At 52.5% G+C, this 22,477-nt stretch overlaps 2 protein-coding genes across 4 annotated transcripts; one reads left to right on the forward strand and one right to left on the reverse strand.

The window, feature by feature from the left end:
* Positions 1-3,048, forward strand: LOC148641393 (uncharacterized). 2 transcript variants are annotated; one of them, XM_088618752.1, is made up of 2 exons: positions 1-148; positions 1,311-3,048. In XM_088618752.1, the coding sequence occupies exon 2, from the start codon at positions 1,320-1,322 to the stop codon at positions 2,901-2,903; it is 1,584 nt and encodes a 527-aa protein (XP_088474878.1). In that variant the 5' UTR covers positions 1-148; positions 1,311-1,319; the 3' UTR covers positions 2,904-3,048. The 2 variants fall into 2 exon arrangements, with proteins under 2 accessions (XP_088474878.1, XP_088474877.1); XM_088618751.1 differs by lacking the exon at positions 1-148 and adding an exon at positions 170-509.
* A 1,614-nt stretch (positions 3,049-4,662) lies between these two features.
* scarb1 (scavenger receptor class B, member 1) lies at positions 4,663-22,237 on the reverse strand. Of its 2 annotated transcripts, XM_088618753.1 has the most exons (13): positions 21,633-22,237; positions 18,228-18,388; positions 16,551-16,692; positions 16,223-16,426; positions 16,022-16,117; positions 15,114-15,229; positions 14,410-14,576; positions 13,869-13,987; positions 10,912-10,985; positions 9,884-9,935; positions 9,388-9,534; positions 7,532-7,642; positions 4,663-5,514 (listed from the first exon to the last, which is right to left on the reverse strand). In XM_088618753.1, the coding sequence occupies exons 1-12, from the start codon at positions 21,750-21,752 to the stop codon at positions 7,532-7,534; spliced, it is 1,509 nt and encodes a 502-aa protein (XP_088474879.1). In that variant the 5' UTR covers positions 21,753-22,237; the 3' UTR covers positions 4,663-5,514. The 2 variants fall into 2 exon arrangements, with proteins under 2 accessions (XP_088474879.1, XP_088474880.1); XM_088618754.1 differs by lacking the exon at positions 7,532-7,642 and having other exon boundaries at positions 21,633-22,233.
* Between the last annotated feature and the right edge of the window lie 240 nt (positions 22,238-22,477).

Here is a 22,477-nt window from a genome sequence, read left to right on the forward strand (position 1 = left end):
TCTCTGGCCAATCCGAGAGCGGGGGAGGACACGTGATCTAGCGCTGCGATCACGTGGGGGCTGACGTCACTGGTTAACTCTCCCACGCGTGTGGCGCTGTGCTGCTGTTTGGGCTGAAAGTCGAGAAAGTTCAGGAGAGGACTTGCGGGTGAGTTTTTTTTTAAACCGAGCGGGCCCAGATTTATTTTCGGCTGCATTCGGCCCCGGTGCATGCTTTAGTTATTTTTTGAGGGCCCGCTCTGCGGTGCATGGGGCAGCACTACTTTTAACCACACCACGAGTGGAAGCGCGGCGGCGAGTGGGATCCTGGGAGGTGTAGTCCACACTCGGGGACCGTGTGTCTGCGAGGGGCTTGTTTGGTTGTGTTCAGGCACATGGCTCTGCAGAGTCCTGGGGACGAGGCGAGCAAGGCGGGTCCGACCGATCCCGAATGGCAGCACGTGCTCTGTGGGAGATGCCGTGAAGTCGGGCTGCTCTGCTCGTGGGGCTCGAGTCGGCATTTCCCGTCGGTGGGTTTCGCTTGCAAAGCTGCAGCAAGCGCGGCGCTGAAGTTTTTTCGCCCCGCTGAAGTTCTGCCTCCCCTGGGACGGGGGGTGTGTTAAAATGCGGAGGCTGGTTGTGTTGTTAAGCGGCTACTTCTGCATTTCAACCCCTCTGTGTTGCCGTCTGTGGACAAGCGCAGAAGGGGTTTAAATGAAGGGGATTTTCCGCCGTGGAGCGCGGATTTTGGGGTAGTGGGTTCCGACAACGAAGTTGCAAAATCAGATTATAAAAAAAAATAGATATCCTTGAGACTTGTAAGCGAACGACAAGAAAGTTAATTAGGTGCATGATTTTATCTGTGGGCGCCTGAAGAAACGCGAACAGAGATGGGTTGTTGTTGTTGTTGTTGTTTTATTTTGGGGCTGAAATGAACCAGTTCTCGCTGATTCACGCCGTGTGGTCGTGAATCGTGGTTCCACGCGTGAAGAAAACGGGAGGGGGGGAACCCGGAGCGCGGACACTGAGGTTGCGCGACTCGCTCGGTGATGGGCACGGGCGCTCGGTTCCCCCCCTGCAGTCCCGGAGTTTGAGGAGCAGGAGTGTGGCTGATTAGGGAAGCCCTGGTGTGTGTCTGTGACCTGGGGTGGGAAACTGCTGCTGTATCACTCAGCCTGCTCCAGCCTGGACCAATAGGTGTCCCGGTCGCTATAGCGAAAGAGAATCTAGCTGCTGATCTAGCCTGGAACAGGATAAGAGACTAACAAGAGTCCTGCCCCCCTCCCCCAGCAGGGCGCAGGAAGTTGTGACCACAGTGTGTTGTTTGGCAGGAAGTGAAGATGGATCCCAGCATGCTCGGCAGGGGCGATACCTGCCCGAAGACGGGGGACCCCCCCCGCTGGTGGGGCGCGCTTGGGCCGGCGCAGAGTGGGAGCAGCCACGCGTGCGAGGACTGCGACCGGGCCTTCCCGACCGCGGCCGAGCTGCGGGGCCACCAGCAGGGGGCGCACGCGCTGCGCAAGCCCCACCGCTGCGCCGCCTGCGGCCGGGCCTTCGCCCTGCGGTCCAGCCTGCAGCTCCACGAGCGGGCGCACTGCGGCGGCCCCCTGCCCCCGCCGCCCCCCGCCGTCCTGCCCTGCCCCTGCCCCTGCCCGCGCCGCGCCTGGGCGCTGCAGCGCCACCGCCGCCGGGAGAGGCGGTGGCGGCGCCGCCGGCGGGACCCGCGCGCCCCGGCGGACGAGGGGCCCTACGCCTGCGCCCGCTGCGGCCGGGCCTTCGGGCACAAGGCCGTGCTGCTCTTCCACCAGCAGGGCGGCTGCGGCGCGGCGCGCGCCCCCCTGGCGGCCCCCTCCCCTCCGCCCGCCGGGCCCCTGCACAGCTGCGGCCTCTGCGCCCGGGCCTTCCAGACGCCCGCCGGCCTGTCGGCCCACCTGCGGCGCTTCCACCCGGCCGAGCGGGCGCGGGCGCGGCGCCAGGCCTACTGCTGCCCCTCCTGCAAGCGCGCCTTCCAGTTCTCCTCCAGCTTCGTCCACCACAAGTGCGGCCGGGCCGACACGGGCCTGCGGCTGCTGGCCTGCCAGCTGTGCCCGGAGGTCTTCCTCGCGCCCGGCGGCCTGCGGGAGCACATCATCCTCAGCCACGGGCCGGCGCAGGGGGGCGAGGGGCCGCCGGCGGGCGACGGGAAGCAGGGGCCCGAGGAGGAGGAGGAGGAGGAGGAAGAGGAACCGGCGCCAGGCCCGAAGGCCAAGGGCTTCCCCTGCCGCTCCTGCGACAAAGTCTTCGCGCTGCCCTCCGCGCTCTGCGCGCACAGGAAGCTGCACCAGAGGAAGACGGCGGCGGCGGCGGGCCGGGAGAGGAAGAGGAAGATGAGCGGCCGGCCGGACGTGCCGAAGGTGTTCCCATGCCGCTTCTGCAGCAGGGTCTTCCTGCAGGGCGCCTCGCGCTCCCAGCACACCCAGCTGCAGCACGGCGGGGCGCGGGGGCAGGGCTGCCCGGCCTGCGGGGCGTCCTTCCAGAGCCGCGCCCAGCTGCTGGCGCACCAGCGGCGCCCGGGCTGCCGGGACCAGGCCCGGATCTACCAGTGCCCGCTCTGCGACAAGGCCTACCGCCACCTGTCCAACCTGTGCGTGCACAAGCGCAGCCACGTCAGGCTGGCCTGGGAGAGGAAGAGGAGGGGCGGGGGGGAGCCGGAGGGCGGGGGGCCGGGCGCGGAGGGCGGCCTCCTGCGCTGCAGCGTGTGCTCACTGGGCATCGGGCACGCGCGGGCGCCGCGGCGCTGCCGGCCCTTCCACTGCCTGGTCTGCAGCAGGACCTTCTCCGCCCTCGGCGTGTTCCTGAAGCACTGCGAGAGGCACCTGGGGCGCTCTCCCGCGCGGACCCCTGCCTCGCAGCCCGAGACGCGCGCCCGGCGGCTCCGTCCTTAACCTCCCCTGGACTCCCTCGCCGAGCGTTGGAATCCAGCCCCCGGCCCAGGGTTCGAGACGGGAAGACAGACGTGCGCGCTGCTCCATCAGCTCTGAACCCCCTGCGTCGGCGCTGGGCCTACCCCGCCCCCTGGCTGCCGGGCTGCTCTCCGCAGTCCGGGACCGAGGCGCTCCAAGCCAGACCAAAAATCCTCAAACCAGCGGGCGGGCGCGCCTGTGGCACCGATCCACCGGGCCCCCGCGGGGTGGAATGTGAAAAGGTCACAGAACAGACCGGCTGAAACCCACTACACCTGAAAAGGACTTCGCAATGGCATTTCTTAAGCTGTTAAGGGGTCTTGATCCGGAAGCCTGTTTTAGACGTGTGCCCCGTGCGAGAGGCTTGCTCTGGGCTGCTTGGACACGCGCGTCGTCTCTGTCCGCCTCTGCTCTTGTACAGAGTGGATACAGAGCTGGACCTTGGTGGCATGCAGGCAGGGGCACAAGCAGGAGAGGGGCAAGGCACTGGATCGGCCCTGACAGGCAGGTGAATTTTTCCCAGGAGCCCTGGCGTGCAGAGAGCAGCCCAACGCCCTGGTGACGAAGCCCTTGGATAAGCGTCGGGCACGGGGCTGCTGGCTCTGCAGCCACTGCTCTGGGTGTGGGTCTTCCAGGGGCTGCCACTCCCCTCCACCAACCCTAAACCAGGTGCCAGGTCCCCTCTCCTGGGGCGCTCCAGGGCTCTGGCCCTGCACGGTGAGGGCAGTGACCGTGATATGTGTGTGTGTGTGGGGGGGGGGTTCAGGGGGATGTGAGAGGGAAAGTGTGTTATCCTACCTCAGACTGTTCTTTATCTTTTCCTATTTTTTTAATAAACGTTTCGAAAAGAGAAGAGCGAGTTGCGCTGGTGTGGGAGGTGGCAGGAGTTGTTGGGCTGGCTGTGGGAGACGGGAGCTGCTTGGCCGGGGGGGGGGAGGTCCTGTGGGCACTGTGTCCTGCACCTCGGCACATCTTGAACCACCCCAGCGCTGTTTCCCTGTCCCTGTCCCCCTCCCCGCACCCTTGCAGAAGAATCCCGTGGGCGACGAACAGGGAAGAAATGCAATAATTAAAGGTGTCAGTTTTGACCTCGGGCTCAAAGACAGCTGGATCCAAGCTGCTCCCTGTAAACATGAATAAAAAGGCAATGCAGCATCATATCCAGTAAACCCTGTAACAAGGCCGCGTTCACACAGAAGGGTCTGATCACATTTGCCAGAAAAATACGCTGAGAGGTGTTCTAAGCGGTTTCAAAGACCCTGAAGGATTCAAACGAGAGGAGGTCTTCAGCCCATCTTGTTTGTCAGTTAAGCTATGGAGCCCAGGATCAGCTGGATATCAGCTTCAACAACAAGACTGGGCCCTTGTGCCAGACCCCCACCCCCCTGTGTGTAAAGTAGTGTGTTGCATTCAGATCCACTCTCTGGTTGTTCCTGTTTGTGCCTCTGGCTTATGCTGCAGTGCTGCTGGAGCTGGATAGGCAGCAGTGCAGCAGAGATGAACAGCAGACTCCCCACTAAGGCAGCTGTAAATAGCAGGAGAGATCTGTGGAGATGCCACTGTGTCCAGGGATGGCGCTCGGAGCTGCAGGACCGACCGCGATCAGGAGGGGACCACCCCGCTGGACTGTGGAAGCACTGGGGAGCCTCCCAGAGTCTGGGAGCCACGTATCTAGCCTAATGCACAAGGTGAGCTGCTCTTGTCAGGGCCCTATCACCACACAGAATAACGAGACCGGGGCGAGTAAGAAGCATCTTTTTATCATCAAGAGATCATCAAAATCCAGCCACTTACATATAAAATATTCATTAAAATTGCAAAATGTGTTCCATATCCGTAGCTCTGTGCAAAGTTACGAAGCAGTAACAGAACACGTTGTTGCACAAACGTGGGCAGTTTCTCGTACCGTCGACACAAGCGAGCTTCCTGAAAGTCAGGCTCAGCTGATTTTCTCACCAGTTCTTGCCGAATTCTAACTCGGTAAAAGGCCCCCCACTTGCATCTGTAAAGCTGATTCCAAGTAAAACCGCTGGACGAGCCTCCTTCAAGACTAATGACGATGATTTACTTACTAATTCTTGCTCTTAAGTTTATTAATAATCGCGTGTGGCACAGTTGGGTGTCTCGCACGTCCATAGCTGTCCTGCTACAGTCAGGGATCTGGACTCACCTCCTGGGTGACCCCGTCCGACGACCAGAGGAGACTGGGGGTCGATGCACACGTTTGGCACAGGAAAGCAATGCTTGTTAGTGTTTCAAGAACTGCCCGGGTGTTAGAAGGGAGACAGGGAATTAGGGAGCACCGTCTACTGAATTCTCACGAGAGGCACAGGGGTTCACGCAAGTGCAATACCGCGGGCTGTACCACGTGACGGACCTTTAGCTACAGCTGATGGGCAACACTGGGCCGTGCCCTTTCACTGGACACGGCTTTAAACACCCTGCTGCCCCGGTCAGGCCAGGCCTTGCCGTGAGTCTGCCACTATCGGTGGGGAGCATGCTGGGATGAGTCCTGTAACAGGGGGGTTCTCTCCGTAGCTGAAAGGCCTTCGTCCCGGTCCAGGGCTGGGGGTGTCTTCTCCTCGGCTCGGCTCTGAAGGACCACAAAACAGCAGATTCAGATTTCCTGTGCAGCTGGCAGGCGAATCGCACCGCTGACTGACTCCACTGGCATCGTGCCCCCTGATGTGACTGGACAGCAGGGGTCCCAGACTCCTCGCCTGGGGCCCTGGTGTCTTCTGGGTTTCACCCCAAGCAGTCAATTAACCCGATTTTATTCTTGCAAAACATGCAGGTCTCTTCTGGTCAATTAACTCAAAACAATGTGATAGAAGTGAGTTTACAGTCACCTAGAAAACATCAATCCTGCAATTAATTAAATAATTACACCCCCTGTGTGGGGGTCAGTGTAGCCTGGCGGGTCAGTCTCTGGACTCGTGGCCGGCAGGTTGTGGGTTCGAGCCCCTGCTGCAGACCCTGCTGTTGTCCCTTGAGTGAGGTGACTGACCCCAGAGGCTCCAGTCCCCCAGCTGTGGGAGGGGGGACCTGTGTTCACTGGGACTGGCTCGGTGATGGCCTGCTGGACACTGTGGTCAGCAGGATGAGCTCTGGGCCACTGTGGCTGGAAGCCAGGATGACCTACCTGCCTGCCTGCTGTGTGACCGAGGGAGACGCACTGGGCTCTGAGCCCCCTGGTCTAGAGGCCACAGACCATGTGTTCATGCCTCTGCTCTAAAGCCTGCCCCCCTGGCTGGAACAGGGTCCCCCTCTGCTCAAACACTGGAGTCCTGAATCCCCCTGATACTCATTTATAGTTTTAATTCTCCACCAGAACCTCCAGCCCACATGTCCTCACTCACCCTCCAGTCAACAATGCAGTTATTCAGTCTCAGTGTACACCTGAATTAGCCCGGGAATAGAACCACACATCTCCACACACACATCATGCAAAAGCATCCACAAGCATGCACGAGCATCCACAAGTGAGCACGAGCATCCTCCAGCACACTTGTACACATGCATGATATACAAAGATGTGCCCAGCGAAGCCGAGAACTGCCACAGGACAGCACCTGATCGAGGGCCGGGCAGTGTGTGCAGTGTGGCACACCCAGCACAGGCCCAGCTCAGAAAAACCTGCAAAGACTCTGCATCATGGAGGCCTGCAGCTCAGTGGAGCTGAGTTTTAACACAGGTGAGGGGTGAAAGTTGGACATGAGGCTCAACATACAGCAGTGGTCTGAGGATACAATGTTACTGATTAACTTCAGGGGGCAGTTGGAGGTGTGGGGGTGGGACCATCGCATCCACACAATCTTCTTGAATCTAACAGCCGGAGCGATTCTGCTTTGGAAGGTCTCGTACCAAAGTCTGTTCAATCGCCAAGTTCAATGACACAGGTCAGGAAGTGCATTGATATTTCAAAAGCATCTGGCTGCTTAAAAGCATAGACTCAGACATAAAAATTAATTGTAGAATTAAACTAATGAAATACAAATTCTGCATACATTTAAATGATCTGACACAAAAATTAACGCTTTCATCAACAGTGCATGTGTCCTTTTTCACAACTGGTAACACTTTACAAGTACTTTTCTGAGTATAATATGGGTTTGAGAAACTACATTTAAGAGTTACTTTTATTTTAAATTTTACTGTGCACAGTGAGGTCAAGGTCATAGTAGTGGAACAGGACCTCTTGTAACTCCTTTTTAACTTTTAAACATTACGTTTTAAAATCTAAACCAGGCGGTAAAGGGGAATTTGTTCTGAATTTGACTCATCTGGAGAATAAAACTTCATGATGACGGCGACAGTGATAATTATTACTCCAGCTCCAGCCCAGCAGGTGGCGCTGTGTCTCCTCACCCTTCTACTTCACAATCTACATAGCCCCCCGCATGGCCACCCCAGACCCTCACCTTTTTCCAAAGAGATGTAAAGTGCTACCAGAAATTAAATTAAATGAACGGAATTAACTTGAATTACCATTGCTTATGCTGGAATTGGGGTGGGTAATGTATATTTTATGTATATTTTTCACATTCAATTGCAGGCAATTAAAAACCACGTAAAAGAAAAAATAAATTGTTCTCAAACCTGTCACCCACCTAGAAATGGGCTTCTTGTATGACTTTGCTGCTCTTGTTCGTCCCGATAAATTTCTCGGACTGCATCTCATTATGACTCGAGCTGTTTACTGAGCTATTAACCTGGTTGTCCTAAAAGATAATCAGTCTCGTTTAATAGGGTTAGGTACGGGGTTAGATGACATTAATTATAGTAGGGTTTGATTGTTGTCAATTACAGCCGCGGTTATTATTTCTGTTTGCGTACAAGATCATTAGTTTGCATTTCTTTTTTATTTTAATCGGGTTTAGTTTCATTTGGTTTCCATGCAATGGTCATAAAATGTCATTTTTCCAATACCTGGAATGTCTGGAATACATACCGAGTAGGACTGCTAGTGGAGACGGCTGGGGATTTGTTTTAGATGATCGATTTTAAGGTTGAATGTTATTTAATTACAACATGCACGTTGATTAGAGATCATATCCAGTAATGGTTGCTTTGTTTCATTTTAGCGGGTTTGTTTATTTTTCAGGAAGGGGTTCGGAGGCGTTGTTAAGACAAGACACTGTCAACACATTGTGAGAAAAATCAAAACCAAGGATCGGTTATTGGATTTTTGGACTGTTGGGGCGGTTCTGAGCTAGCCGAATTCTTCAGACCACAGGCAGACTGATTAGGGCCTCAAGAACAGAAGCTTTGGCCCAGTCACAAATTCCAGCCCAGGTACTGGTCTGGTCGCCTGAAGGAACATTCCCTCTTCCCAGTGGAAAGCAGACATCAATCACTGGGTCTGAAGTCTGCAAGTAACAGGCAGGTGAGAATCGGACTGAATTTTGGCCTAAATCAATAAGCGACAAATATTCCCAATAAAACCACAATTTCCCCACTTCAATTTGATTTTACATCAACATCTTGTAAAAACAGAAACCCAATTATTCTCGACCTGCTTTGCGTTTTAATCGCTACACTTGGGTATCGGCAACAATCTAAAAAATCCAACAACTTGTGATTGAGAACGATCACTTAAAAAAATGACAAATATTCACGTGAAATTTTCTCAGCAAAATAGTCATCGGAGTTAATAAGAATTGTGGTCAGTTTCATCTGGTTAAAATGCTTCACTTTCAATGAAAGGAAGGGTGATGATCTTTTATGACAGCACGTCACATATTTCTAGGTATGAGTTCTGCATGAGCATTTGGGTCCAGAAGATGCAGCAGAGCCCTGTCAGTCTTTCCTGATTTAGCGAATGACATGTTCCAGGTTCAGACAGGTGGTGCCTGATCTGTGCTGGGATCAGGAGCCAGGGGTGCTAAGCTGCACCCGTGGGATCACGACTGAACGCCTCAAAGTCAGAGCGCCCACCCTCTGAAAGGTGTGTGTGTGTGGTGTGTGTGTGGTGTGTTCCTGAGAAACGCCACCAAAGACATCTCATTAGCTTGATGCCCTAATTAAGGTCAGGGAAAGTGATTGAAGGTCGTCAGGAAGGGAGGGAAAAGGCTGGGAGATGAAGGGACTGATGTCAGAGCAGTGGGGGGGGGCTGAGACAGAGGCATTGTTATTCAGTGCGCAGTTTCGCGCACGACGGCGAACTCTGCAGGACAAGAGATTTAACTTGTGCAAAAGCTGCAGGACAGAATAAACGCAGAGCTGCAGGAGGGAGCAGGCAGGCGGAGTCTCACAGGAACGTACATACAGCCATGTAAAAGAAGAGCAGGATTGTTTGGGGGGTTTTCTGCAGGTTCAAAACGCAAGCCACAGTTCAAAAACAAAACTCGCATGAGGAAGTGAGGAGCGACTGCGGCCTGGGCAGTGCCCAGACAGGGGCCCTGGCTTTGGTCTGGCTGTCTGCCCGCGCCAGCCCGCAGACTGGGCGCGAGCAGGGCTGTCCTACCTGCTCCGAGAGCGCCAGGCCGACGGAGACCGCGATCAGGGCGAGGCCCAGCGCGATGAAGATGTACTGCAGGTACTCCATGACGGCGGGCAGGAGCACGAGGTTGTTGTAGAAGGTGGTCAGGACCGATCCCTCAATGAAGCCACTCTGTGGAGGAGGAGGAGGAGAACGCCATGTCAATCAGACATCCGGTCACACACGGGCCAAATCAGTCTGCTGACCTCTCTCCCCGTCTCCCAGATACCGAGGACTTCAATTAACCAATTAGACTTAATCAGTCAGAATTCCTGGTGTTTCCAGGTCTTTATGGAATAATACCCAAAATGATATTGTAAAGTACAGCACTTCAGGTAGGGATCGGGATTGAGGAATGAGGGATCAGGTAGAAAACGGACATCTGATCCAATTTCAGTCAGCTGAGACCGAGAGGCTGAAACAAGGAAAAGAGCTTAAACTGACCTTAAACAGCCGGCCCTAAAAAACAAGAACTAGTTACCTCTGCAAACCACAGCATCGGAATGACCACTGGAGAGATTTTACCCGTCTCTCTGTAAAAACAGAAAGGAGAATTCAGCCAGTTTGACCACACACACTCTCCAGTTCCAGGTTCTCCAAATTCCCAAACTCGGCAACCGCAGGGCTGTGCTGCTGGAATCGGGGGACTGAGAGGACCCCAGTAACACTGGGGTTGCCGAGTCACAGGAGGGCGATTGAGGATCACTGAGCCACCGAGAGTCATGTGGCCCAAACCTGCCCCCGTCAACCCCAGCCTTTCTGATGCAGTAACGACTGTAAGAGTAAGACACAAAGGTCACAGTCAAGGAGAGGCTGCCTGGTTATTGGTAGCTAATGGTCAGGAATCAGCCTCAGCAAAGCAGCTGGATGGTTTGCACTGGTGTCCTCGGTCCTCAGTGAACTCACCTCCCCGCAGCGCAGACAGAAATGTCTCAGACTGAAGCTAAACGACGACAGGGGGACTGTCAGATGCCTGAGCGTGTAACTTCACCAATGGGCTTCAGAGCCTTGTGCCATCCCCAGCCCAGCCACCAGCAGCACTGAGCTATCGTATTGCTGAAGTCAGTGGGTTCACATGGCTGGCCGAGCAAGAGAGACAAAAGCCAATCCACCTGCCACGTGGCGAGAAAGATTTGGGTAAAACATGCACGACTCCTGCAGAGCTCGGCATTCTGGAAACAAGTGTGAGAAAGCTGCCAGGCAGCGGCCGGACGCAGTAGTGGGTAGCAGCGCTGGATCTTCAGCACTGTGCAAAGCCAGACACGCCTGTCTGATGCAGACAGGCAGTGCGAAACAGGATTACAGGGCGGGGTTCTGGCTAGACAGCCATTCAGAGGAACACCTCCCAGGACTCCCAGCACCGCAGAGATACTCACAAACCAGCAGGACTAAAGCCCTACAATCTAAGAAACAAGGCGGACAGTTTGGATGATCCAAGCCCCTCTGCTCGTGTCTCCAGGCTGAGATCGAAGCGCCGCAGCAGAGCCGGAGCTGGGCGGCTGGACTCACGTGATGCCCGACACGCTCTTAATGAACAGGTTCAGCTGCAGCTTGATGGACACGTTCACAGGGACGCCCGTCTCCTGCAGGTCCAAAACACAAGGACAGAGACAGTGGAAATTAGACTCCCGATGCACAGCAGTGTGATCCACGCCAGGCTTGACGATATGGTCAGTCTGACTCCCAATGCACAGCTCCAATGGGATTCATTCATTCTTTCATGACATCCACAACCTGTTTAATAGATAGATCAAGCTTGTTGCCTTATTATGAGTTCATTTGAACTAACAAACATGAGCCCAGACACTACTTAAAGCATGATTTTCTGTTTCACCAGCTCTCAGGTCTGCGCCTGCCGTGGATCAAATGGTTGTGCTCCTGGACGAGGAAGGGGATTAGGGAAGGCCCAGACAAGCCGAGGCTGAAAGCTCCTGACCTGGATTGAGCCAGGATGCTGGGGTACACACACCGACACAAATACCAAAGCCATTAACGAAATCTTGAATTCATTCTCTCCTGCATGAGAGTAAATCTCAGAGCACACACACCAATTAAACAAGACAAGCACAGCCCCTTGCATTAGCACCTGACCAAACTTACAACATGTCCTCACGTGTGGAAAACATGAAGCCTTAATTTATTTTATTGCACAATTATCTCTGACATTGCAGATACACATCAGCTTTCAGCTGAATGCCAATTACTCAAAGGGTAATTTCTAATTACCTTATCAGAGATCATTGCTGTTTTACTGTTGGTCATAAAAAAATAAAAACTCAAGAAACCCCCTCGAACACACTGCTTGAAATCAATATCTCTCTCACTTGTGAGAAGAGCAGGGTTTGAAAACAATAATTCAATTAGATAACAGCATTAGTGATAATAATGCTAATTATGTTATGAAACATCGACTCAGGTGTTTGTGACAGGCCCTGCACACTGCACAAGGCTCTGCTATACCAGCTACTGCTGTGCTAGTTTGCTGTTTGTTGTGACAAATGTACAGGACCCAGAGAGTTAACATGCACTATCCCTGCAGAATGAACTGACACAGCCCAGTCACAGGGCTCTAGACTCTTGTAGCGGAGTCCAGTCCACTGACACAGCCCAGTCACAGGGCTCCAGACTCTTCTAGTCCCTGTGGAGTCCAGTACACTGACACAGCCCAGTCACAGGGCTCCAGACTCTTCTAGTCCCTGTGGAGTCCAGTACACTGACACAGCCCAGTCACAGGGCTCTAGACTCTTGTAGTGGAGTCCAGTACACTGACACAGCCCAGTCACAGGGCTCCAGACTCTTCTAGTCCCTGTGGAGTCCAGTACACTGACACAGCCCAGTCACAGGGCTCCAGACTCTTCTAGTCCCTGTGGAGTCCAGTACACTGACACAGCCCAGTCACAGGGCTCTAGACTCTTGTAGCGGAGTCCAGTCCACTGACACAGCCCAGTCACAGGGCTCCAGACTCTTCTAGTCCCTGTGGAGCCCCGTACACTGACACAGCCCAGTCACAGGGCTCCAGACTCTTCTAGTCCCTGTGGAGTCCAGTACACTGACACAGCCCAGTCACAGGGCTCCAGACTCTTCTAGTCCCTGTGGAGTCCAGTACACTGACACAGCCCAGTCACAGGGCTCTAGACTCTTGTAGCGGAGTCCAGTACACTGACACAGCCCAGTCACAGGGCTCTAGACTCTTGTAGTGGAGTCCAGTACACTGACACAGCCCAGTCACAGGGCTCTAGACTCTTCTAGTCCCTGTGGAGTCCAGTACACTGACACAGCCCAGTCACAGGGCTCTAGACTCTTGTAGGGGAGTCCAGAACACTGACACAGCCCAGTCACAGGGCTCTAGACTCTTGTAGTGGAGTCCAGTACACTGACACAGCCCAGTCACAGGGCTCCAGACTCTTCTAGTCCCTGTGGAGTCCAGTACACTGACACAGCCCAGTCACAGGGCTCCAGACTCTTTTAGTCCCTGTGGAGTCCAGTACACTGACACAGCCCAGTCACAGGGCTCTAGACTCTTGTAGTGGAGTCCAGTACACTGACACAGCCCAGTCACAGGGCTCTAGACTCTTGTAGGGGAGTCCCGAACACTGACACAGCCCAGTCACAGGGCTCTAGACTCTTCTAGTCCCTGTGGAGTTCAGTACACCGACACAGCCCAGTCACAGGGCTCTAGACTCTTCTAGTCCCTGTGGAGTCCAGTACACTGACACAACCCAGTCGCAGGGCTCAAGACTCTTCTAGTGGAGTCCAGTACACTGACACAGCCCAGTCACAGGGCTCCAGACTCTTCTAGTCCCTGTGGAGTCCAGTACACTGACACAGCCCAGTCACAGGGCTCCAGACTCTTCTAGTCCCTGTGGAGTCCAGTACACTGACACAGCCCAGTCGCAGGGCTCTAGACTCTTCTAGTGGAGTCCAGTACACTGACACAGCCCAGTCGCAGGGTTCTAGACTCTTCTAGTGGAGTCCAGTACACTGACACAGCCCAGTCACAGGGCTCCAGACTCTTCTAGTCCCTGTGGAGCCCAGTACACTGACACAGCCCAGTCACAGGGCTCTAGACTCTTATAGTGGAGTCCAGTACACACTGACTCTAACAGAGCAGTCATGAGATCATGAGAAAGATTCTGAAATGCAGCATAAGCACATCGGTCTCAGCCAGATAACATCTTGCGCAATGGATCAGAATGCTCACGAAGCCCTTTTCCCCTCTGTGTTTTTATGACTAAATCTCTCAAGTCTGATTAGACTACAGGGTCAGGGCGCCCTAAATCCAATAAAACACAGTCTTGTGTGTACAGCACATGGAGCGTTTTTAGATCCTAATCAAGAGGACAGAAGTTTAACTCCTCATCACCCACACCCTTGCTGCTTTCCCATTATTCCCATCTGGGAACGGAGCGCCAGTATGTGGCGCACGGCAGGCGGTGGCGGCGGTGGCGGCGGCGGCGATGACTCACGGGGTGGATGTCGATGAAGAGGCCGTGCTCCTCCTCGCTGGGGCTCAGCCCGAGGACGAACTCCCGCAGGACAGGGTCGCCGTTAAGGAAGTGAGGGTGGGAGAGGAACGAAGGGGAGTCTGCAGAAAACACAACCAACCGCCAGGTTTCCGAAAGGCACACAAGCACTCGTGCCCCCTGTGCATGCACTACTATGAACACACCCCCATATGGACATCACTATCAGGACACCCCCATATGTGAGCCCCATTACACACAACCAACTCCATAAGCCCCCAAACATGCTTGTAATTGAACCCCCGTATGCACACCTCTAGGTGCACACCCCCATACTGTACCTGTACAGGATCTCACTGGCAATCTATAATCTTCACCTTTTTTGCAAAGGCTCATATCAGGCAAGGCATTTAATTAATAACACGCACATCCCTCCTCATTGCCTACGTGACTTACAACCCGTTTATTTGCCTGTGCCGGAGCCCGTGCCAGACCCGGCGCCTGTCGGGAAGGGCCGGGAGATCGAAAGTACAGAAGCTCTCACCGTGTCTGCAGGTGCTGACGTTCATGATGCCCGACTGCCTGCAGGGGCAGAAGCCCTCGTTGGGGGGGTAGTCGGTGCCATTGGCGAACAGGGTCTTGGGCGCCACGTAGCGAAAAATGGGAATGCCAGCCACCTCTCCGGGCCGTTGGTACTCCAGGTCCATGGATCTGAGAGACAGACGGAACAGGACCACCGGGGTAAACATGGTGACTGCACAGACTAGTGTTACTATATCGGCTTGATACTCGTGGACCACTTACTGTAGGGGTACATTATTGTAGAGATCAGTTACTGTAGGGGTGTATCATTGTGGGGTTCAGTTACTGTAGGAGTACATTCGTGTAGGGATCAGTTACTGTAGGTTTGTATCATTGTGGGGTTCAGTTACTGTAGGAGTACATTCTTGTAGGGGTCAGTTACTGTAGGAGTACATTCTTGTAGGGGTCAGTTACTGTAGGGGTACATTGTTGTAGGGGTCAGATACTGTTGGGACATATCACTGTAGGGATCAGTTACTGTAGCGGTGTATCATTGTGGGGTTCAGTTACTGTATTGATCAGTTACTATAGGGGTGTATCATTTTGGGGTTCAGTTACTGTAGGAGTACATTCTTGTAGGGGTCAGTTACTGTAGGGGCGCTTCATTGGAACGGTTGTTATCATGGTGCCATATCGTCGTAGGGGACTGTTAACTTGAGAGCATACCTGCAGGCGTCAGGGCTATAGAAAGGAAGGGTTGTCTCCTTGGTCATGAAGGGGGGCCACATCTGTCCAGCTGTGCCGTTTATCATGTTGCACTGCCTGGAGTTCCAGTAGTTCACCTGCGGAAGCAACCAGTAACCTTGCGTCATGCAGAAGCCCTTCATGCGCCCTCCTCCTCACCATGTCGGCCTGTGCAAATGTGTTACTCCCCGGTTCTGTCGTGCTTGGAGCTGCAGATGAGCAGGAGGACTAGCCTGTGGCGGGTCACACCTACAATCACCTGACATTCCACACAGGTTATCATGGTAATTAATTGGACAAGAGTCTTGTACCACCTGGAGATGATTATTCACCATGCCCGCCTCAGGTGGTTCAATCTACTCAAGCGGTGATCTGGCAGTAAACAGGAACTTTGTCACAGAGTTCACCCTGTTATGCATCACCACTTGTATTGAGGACCCATTAGATTTGTTTCATTTTCCTGAGCTCTTGCCGTTCTGTTTCCTGGTTTCTGGACCCTCACTTCACCCTCATTACATTCCTTGGATATCCCCTAAGTGCTTTGTACTGTGCCTCTTTGTCCAAGGACTCTGCTTGATCCCCATCAGCTCCAAGCATGGATTTCCCTTGGCACTGGGCTTCTGTGTTTACCTGGCTCTGAACCTCGCCTGCTTGGAGTTCACTCTGGACAGTGTTTGCCTATACCGTGCTGGCAGGTGCATGCCAGCCTGTCCCTGGTGCTTGCTGTAAACAGGGTCCTGTTTGCTCGCGGAGTGGAGCAAAATCTGCCTGCCTTTGGGTTTATTTTACTATTGCCATTTTCTTAACTATCGCCAGCCGCCGCATATTACAGGTGCACACCAATTTCCAGAATCAATCCAACAAGTGCGGATAGATTTTAATCTGCTCACCTCTTTCAGGCCATTCCACGAGTCGACCTTGTGAACTTTCCTGATGTCGTCCACTCCGGTGAACACCGTGAACAGGCCTGTGTTGGAGTTATTGAACTGCAAAGCAGGAAAAAAAGAAGGGACAAGTGGTCTTTCTGGTCACTGGCAGGGATGGTGCTGACACACAGAGACCTGCAGGGACAGGGGTGAAGCAGTACTCACTTCTGCAAAGAGGCCGAATTTCCCCTCGACCGGCATCATGTTGGGGAAGTACTGCTTGAGGAAATCCACCAGCTTGCTTTCGTAGCCCCACATCAGCTCCCCCACTGTCTTTGTGAGGAAAGGGCCTTCTTTAAAAGCCTTAAAGGTGGTGCTCACCATGATCCTGACAAAGTAGGGCATGTCCTCCATCATCACTGCGGCGCCCTGCAGGGGGAGCAAGCGAGCACACAGCGCGGGGGGGTCAGAGGTCAGGGTGGTCATGGGGCTTCAGTGCTTCAGCCCCACCAGCAGCACCGCCCTGCTGCCCGTATGGAGGCCCAACACCTACCAGCACCAGCATGTTGGGTACCGTGACGACATCCGACTCGTTCCCGACAGACATGTTCCGCCAGAAGTGGTACTGGCGGTATTCCCTGTAGGACACGGTCTTGTTGTCATGGAAAGTGATGTTATGCTTCTGGCGGTATTCCCTGGAAAAGAAAAACAAACGGGACTGGAAAATGGTGGAAAGCACTTATGGGGACTCCCAAATTCGCTTTAGCCACCTAACAAGCCGGATGACCCTTGTCTGTTCGCTGGCAATCAGCAGGATTGATTTTAACGCTTCAAAGGACGACAACAAGTATTTTGTCAAAGTCATCATGGAAAATCAGAATGAACCCGTTGAAATCACTAAAATAGAGGACCTTATACAAACTCTCAAAAACCTCAAAAGCACTGATAAGATTCAATCCAGCCAACATCTTGAGAATTAACAGTGAAACACAAACCAGAGGGCACAACTGGAAGCTACATGAAAGTGGGTTTAAAACCAATAATCGGAGGTCCTTCTTTACGCAAAGGGTGGTGGGGGTCTGGAACAGTTATGTTGTTGCTATCCTGGTTTCTTTCAAGAAACAGCTGGATGAGATTCTGGTATCAATTAATGGCTAATTACCAAACTGGCTGGATGGGCTGAATGACTTCTCTCATCTCATAATGTGCGTGATCATTATGTTCTTACACGCACACCCACAATACGTAAAGGAATCTTCTAAAAAAACAACTGAATTTCTTGTCAAGCACTGCAAGTGTCAATGATTTCAAAGCCTTTTGATTTGATGCACTAAATCAGCATGAACCTTGCAAATACCACTGGAGGTTTTTGGGGAAGCACAAGTCAAATGACTGGACCCTGAGGTCCAAAGGCTCCTCCCTGTCCACCACAGCCAGCACATGACACCACAGGCATCAAGCAGGCAGAACTTCTCCACGCAAGGCACGCCATGCCCAGCGCACGCCATGTTGAGGTCATCAGATTCTCTAGCTTTAAAAACCGCTGATGCAAGTTGTGGAGCCGGTGTTGTGTAAGACTTGGGACTTGTGGTGACTGTCCAGCACTGTCTACTCCATTGTCCTGAAACTACGAGCGGCGACAGCAGCGCAGTTCCTCTGAGCTCGGGTTAACCACTGCTTGCACAGCAACCACACGGGCAAGGGGCCAATTGAGCAGAGAGAGAGAGACAAAATCGACTCCCGGATACCAGTAGGGAAGGTCTCCACCTCTAGACCACATGTTACTTACACTTCTGCTGGTGGGAGAAAAACAAGTGAAACAGCCACCCACATGCCATCCTCACACCACCCTCCCCCGCCACACGCCACACTCGCCCTCCTGCCACACGCCATCCTCACACCACCCTCCCCCGCCACACACCACCTGCCATCCACACGCCACCCACACCCTCCACACTCCACCCACACGCCACCCTTACCCGCCACACGCCACCTGCCACCCACACACCACCCTCACACCACCCTCACCCGCCACACACCACCTGCCATCCACACGCCACCCTCTCTCCTGCCACACGCCATCCTCACGCCACCCACACCCTCCACCTGCCACCCACACACCACCCTCACACGCCACACACCACTCTCACCCACACACCAACCTCACACACCACCCACCACCCACACACCAACCTCACCCGCCCGCCACACGCCACCCTCTGATCCTCACCTGTAGACGTACGGGCCTCTCTGCTCCACCATGGGCTTCTCCCCGCGGAGAATCTCCTCAGGGTTCAGGATGTGGAAGAAGTAGACGGACATGAAGAAGGGCACAGGGATGTCCTTCCACATGGTGTAGGACATGCTGTTGCTGGGGTCGATCTGCACATTCTGGGGGCAACACAGAGTCCACAGCCATAAGGACGCAGGGACAGCAACTACCATTACACAGCTGTTTGATCCATTTCAGGTTTTCCTTGGTGCAGCGGTCTTTTGGTTCAAGCTCTACAGGCTGAACCAGGGAAGCAACACACAGTTTAGCAGAGCGAGCCTGGCCAGGCTAATTTACCGACACTAACAAACATGAAATCTCCTGCTTCTGGTGTTGACTTCAGGACCAGAGCCCTGCAGCGTACTGTCAAACCCGGAGTGGATCAGACTCATACACAGCACATAAAATCAAGTTTTATTTACAAACCAACACATCTACATCGAGCAGAACCGGTCATGACCAATTGTGGCAATGCAGGCGCTAATAAGATCAGTTCCAGGGCTCCTTTTTTTCCTGTAGAAGTTCTAACAATGCTGTCTTAGTCACATCTGTCTCACATATTGATCCCAAACGTACAGTAACATGAATCATCAAACATGCAGATTTCAAGATAATAGGAACAGCTCGTACTGCAAGATGCCTGCAAACAATAACTTACAAAACATACAGTGAGCAATGTCTTAGGATGTCACTATTTTAAACATGCAGAATTTTGAAATTACAAAATAATTTAAAAAACAGTTCTGCCTCACTCATAGAGGAGAACATTTAATAGTTCATATCGTAGCGGAAGGAACACAGTAACTATGATAAAGTTGTTTAGAACTAATGGGTCGCTGTCTGAATCTGAAAACTTACCTGATCCAGGAACAAAAAAACAGGGGACTCATGTTTCACCTGACTGTACAGTATGTCTCACTGTACAGCTCTGACTCAGGACAGCTCGATCACAAAATCGGCACACAGGGACAGAAAAATAAAGGATTACATATCTAAATAACAAAACATACAGATAGTTTCACTGCACTAAAACACACTTCACATTGCTTGTCTAAACATGAAAACAGTGTTCTATTAATTCTGAGATCTTTCGAATGTCCTTTTACAAGGTCTCGCATAAAATGCTCAAATCGAGTTGCAAAAAAACACTTAATTAAAAATGTAAATGTATAAAGGAAACAGCTAACAGGTAAAAATGAAATGTCAGACATATCTGCCAGGTCTGCTCAGTACTGTGGCTATACCACGAATATTCAAGAGAGTCCAGGAATTACAGCACATAAATGGGGTATACCAAAATCAACCATTTTAAAATACACTGCAGAAGATTTCATGGTCTGGGCTCTAGAACTGGCTCAGGTGCTCTAGAGAGGAGCCTGGAGAGGTGATGGCATGGCCTGGGCTCTAGAACTAGCTCAGGTGCTCTAGAGAGGAGAGTGATGGCATGGCCTGGGCTCTAGAACTGGCTCAGGTGCTCTAGAGAGGAGCGTGATGGCATGGCCTGGGCTCTAGAACTAGCTCAGGTGCTCTAGAGAGGAGGGTGATGGTATGGCCTGGGCTCTAGAACTGGCTCAGGTGCTCTAGAGAGGAGAGTGATGGCATGGCCTGGGCTCTAGAACTGGCTCAGGTGCTCTAGAGAGGAGAGTGATGTCATGGCCTGGGCTCTAGAAAGGAGCGTGATGTCATGGCCTGGGCTCTGGATCTGGCTCAGATGCTCTAGAGAGGAGCCCAAAGAGGTGATGTCATGGCCTGGGCTCTAGAACTGGCTCAGATGCACTAGAGGGGAGCCCGGAGAGGTGATGTCATGGCCTGGGCTCTGGAACTGGATTGCTTGTCAGTACTAATTCTGTAACTCATCATGGCAGCAGCAGGGCGAATTCTGAGTTCTTGTCCACAAATTTCCTAATTACAGAATGATTGAGAAAATAATTTGAGCTCACTCCTAGAGGAAAACATTTGATAGTGCATGCAATCAAATCATGAAAGCACAGTAACTACAACAAAGATGATTATAACCTATTGGCTGCTACCCCAGTCTCAAAATAAACCTGATCCAGGAACAAAAAAGAGGACTCCTGTTTCACCTGACTGTACACCTCTCTGTAAAGCTTTGTAGTGTATTCACTGTGCAGAATAAAATACTGCCCTACTTACTGGGCTGTGCTTCAACTGCACAGCGCGAAGATGAGGCAGAACACACTGGCTGTACAACCAAGGAGCTCCACAGGAGCAAAAAAGAAGTGGAAAATCTTTGACTGGCCAAGTCAACCTTCGGATTGAAATCCGACTGAGCGTGGATTTCATGTGCTGAAGACAAAAAGCGATGTCAGAACATTCCGATAGGAAAGAACTCAAAGTAGGCAGCAGAGGGTTGACACAGCAGCTCGACCGACGTCGCAGTCTGTAGAGCTCAGCGGGTCAAAGACTTCAGACACAAAGGGGAGTGAAAGCAAATACTGAGATTTACACTCCAATTCGCACAAGGTTTCTTAAACCCGAATGTGTCCCAGTATTTCTGGTCACTTGAACCAAAGGTATTTTTGTTCTCTAATGTGATCAACTGAATGTTACATACTGTCCTTACAGGTAATTTCATGATCTCGTTTACAACCTGCTTGACTGGAAAGGAGAGTTCAGTTTGGACTTTGCTGTCCCAGTTACCCCCCAGGACAGTCCCACTCGGCACTGCAAGACGGTTTTGGCACAATCATTTGCCGCTCAGAATTATAGATCAGATTTAGTGACGTCATTCGCGACCCATCGGTTTTCTAACCACTTTGTCCAAGTCGGGGTCGCGAGGGAGCCGGAGCCGATCCCGGCAAGCAACGGGGGATAAAAGGCAGGGCACACCCTGGACGGGATGCCAGTCCATCGCACGTCATTACTTTTACGCCACGTTACATCCAAATCACAATCATCGTGCGTTTTAAAACGACCTTTAACGGCGAAGAAGATTCGAAAACACGGTTTTCGCGTGACGTCCCGGAGGCATCACGGCAGTCTCGCCGGTCACGTCCCCAGCTAGAAAAGTGAAAATCCCCTGGACGCGACCTGAGCCGCTGCTCTCCTGCGGGCTGTGGGCTGTGGGCTGGCCAGCGCACCTTCTCTTGCACAAGATGCGACTCACCAGAAGGCTCCGCAGGTCAGAACAGGCAGGTGTCTGCCCACGAGTAACGAGTTATATCCCTAACAACGATGCCAAACAACTGAACAATAAACAATGTGTTTTCTTTCTTCTTTTTTTCAGCATGGAATAAACCTATTACTTGTTCCAATGAACAATATATGCTTCCTGTGACACTTCATGTATTTTTTTTGTGTATATATATTATGTTAATGAGCTTAAAAAGGTGAACAACGTACCTTGACAATTTGCTGGTCGATCACAATGGGTCCCACGAACACGAGAATAGTCCCGAAAACTGCAGTCAGGACTCCGGACACTCCCAGACCTAGAGCTAACTTCGTTCTAGACAGAACCATTTCTCTGTGCACAGCTCCGGCAAAGTTAAAAGAGTATCTAGCTTTAATTAAGAACAGCGCGCACGGAATAAACCCACTTGGTATCTGTCAGTGCGCTCTCCCTTCACCCTGACAGCTACATCAGGGAGCTGCGACCGAGACAACAACAGCAGTGCTGGGGTGATCTCTCTGGAAGCTATATAAGGCTGGAAGCTTTCCGGGTCGTCGTGAACAATCCAAGTCCGATTTTAAAGTTCACTGATGCAGAGATAATGCTCACTTTGTAACGCACCATCGTGGTTTTGATAACGAGCCCAGTTTATGCGAGGTTTGTGCTGGCGGGGCCCCGCCCCTAACTGATGGATTCTGGGAAATGTAGTTCAGACAGCTGTCGCGCTGTCTCTCGAGCGCCGCTGCAGCTCCTCCTCCGCGTGCTCGTAACAGACAAGTATCCAGTAATATCTGATGTTTTATTTCTGGTTGGGACACTTCTTACTACAGAAAGTAGTGTCTGTAAAAAAAAACAATAAAGAGTGAAAAATGGGTTTCATTCTTCTGATTTTTCGTGTTCACAATGCTTCTGCTCTACACAATGCAATGCATTTAATAATAATAATAAATTCCCTACAATAATACAGGGCTTTTCTAGACACTCCACTCGAAGCACTTAGCAGGTAATGGGGATCCCCTCCACCACCAGTGTGCAGCCCCACCTGGATGATGCACCAGTCCGCTCCCCACACACC

The sequence above is a fragment of the Lepisosteus platostomus genome, chromosome 24 (assembly GCF_059453375.1).
Source record: "Lepisosteus platostomus isolate fLepPlt1 chromosome 24, fLepPlt1.hap1, whole genome shotgun sequence".
NCBI classification, from domain to species: Eukaryota; Metazoa; Chordata; class Actinopteri; order Semionotiformes; family Lepisosteidae; genus Lepisosteus; species Lepisosteus platostomus.

Coding starts and splice junctions, on each gene's coding strand:
- LOC148641393 (XM_088618751.1), top strand. CDS start 375: ATGGCTCTGCAGAGTCCTGGGGACGAGGCGAGCAAGGCGGGTCCGACC. Junction 510..1,310: donor CGAGTCGGCATTTCCCGTCG/GTGGGTTTCGCT, acceptor GTTGTTTGGCAG/GAAGTGAAGATGGATCCCAG.
- scarb1 (XM_088618753.1), bottom strand. CDS start 21,752: ATGGTTCTGTCTAGAACGAAGTTAGCTCTAGGTCTGGGAGTGTCCGGA. Junction 16,118..16,222: donor AATTCGGCCTCTTTGCAGAA/GTGAGTACTGCT, acceptor CCTGCTTTGCAG/TTCAATAACTCCAACACAGG. Junction 15,230..16,021: donor CGTGGAATGGCCTGAAAGAG/GTGAGCAGATTA, acceptor TTGCTTCCGCAG/GTGAACTACTGGAACTCCAG.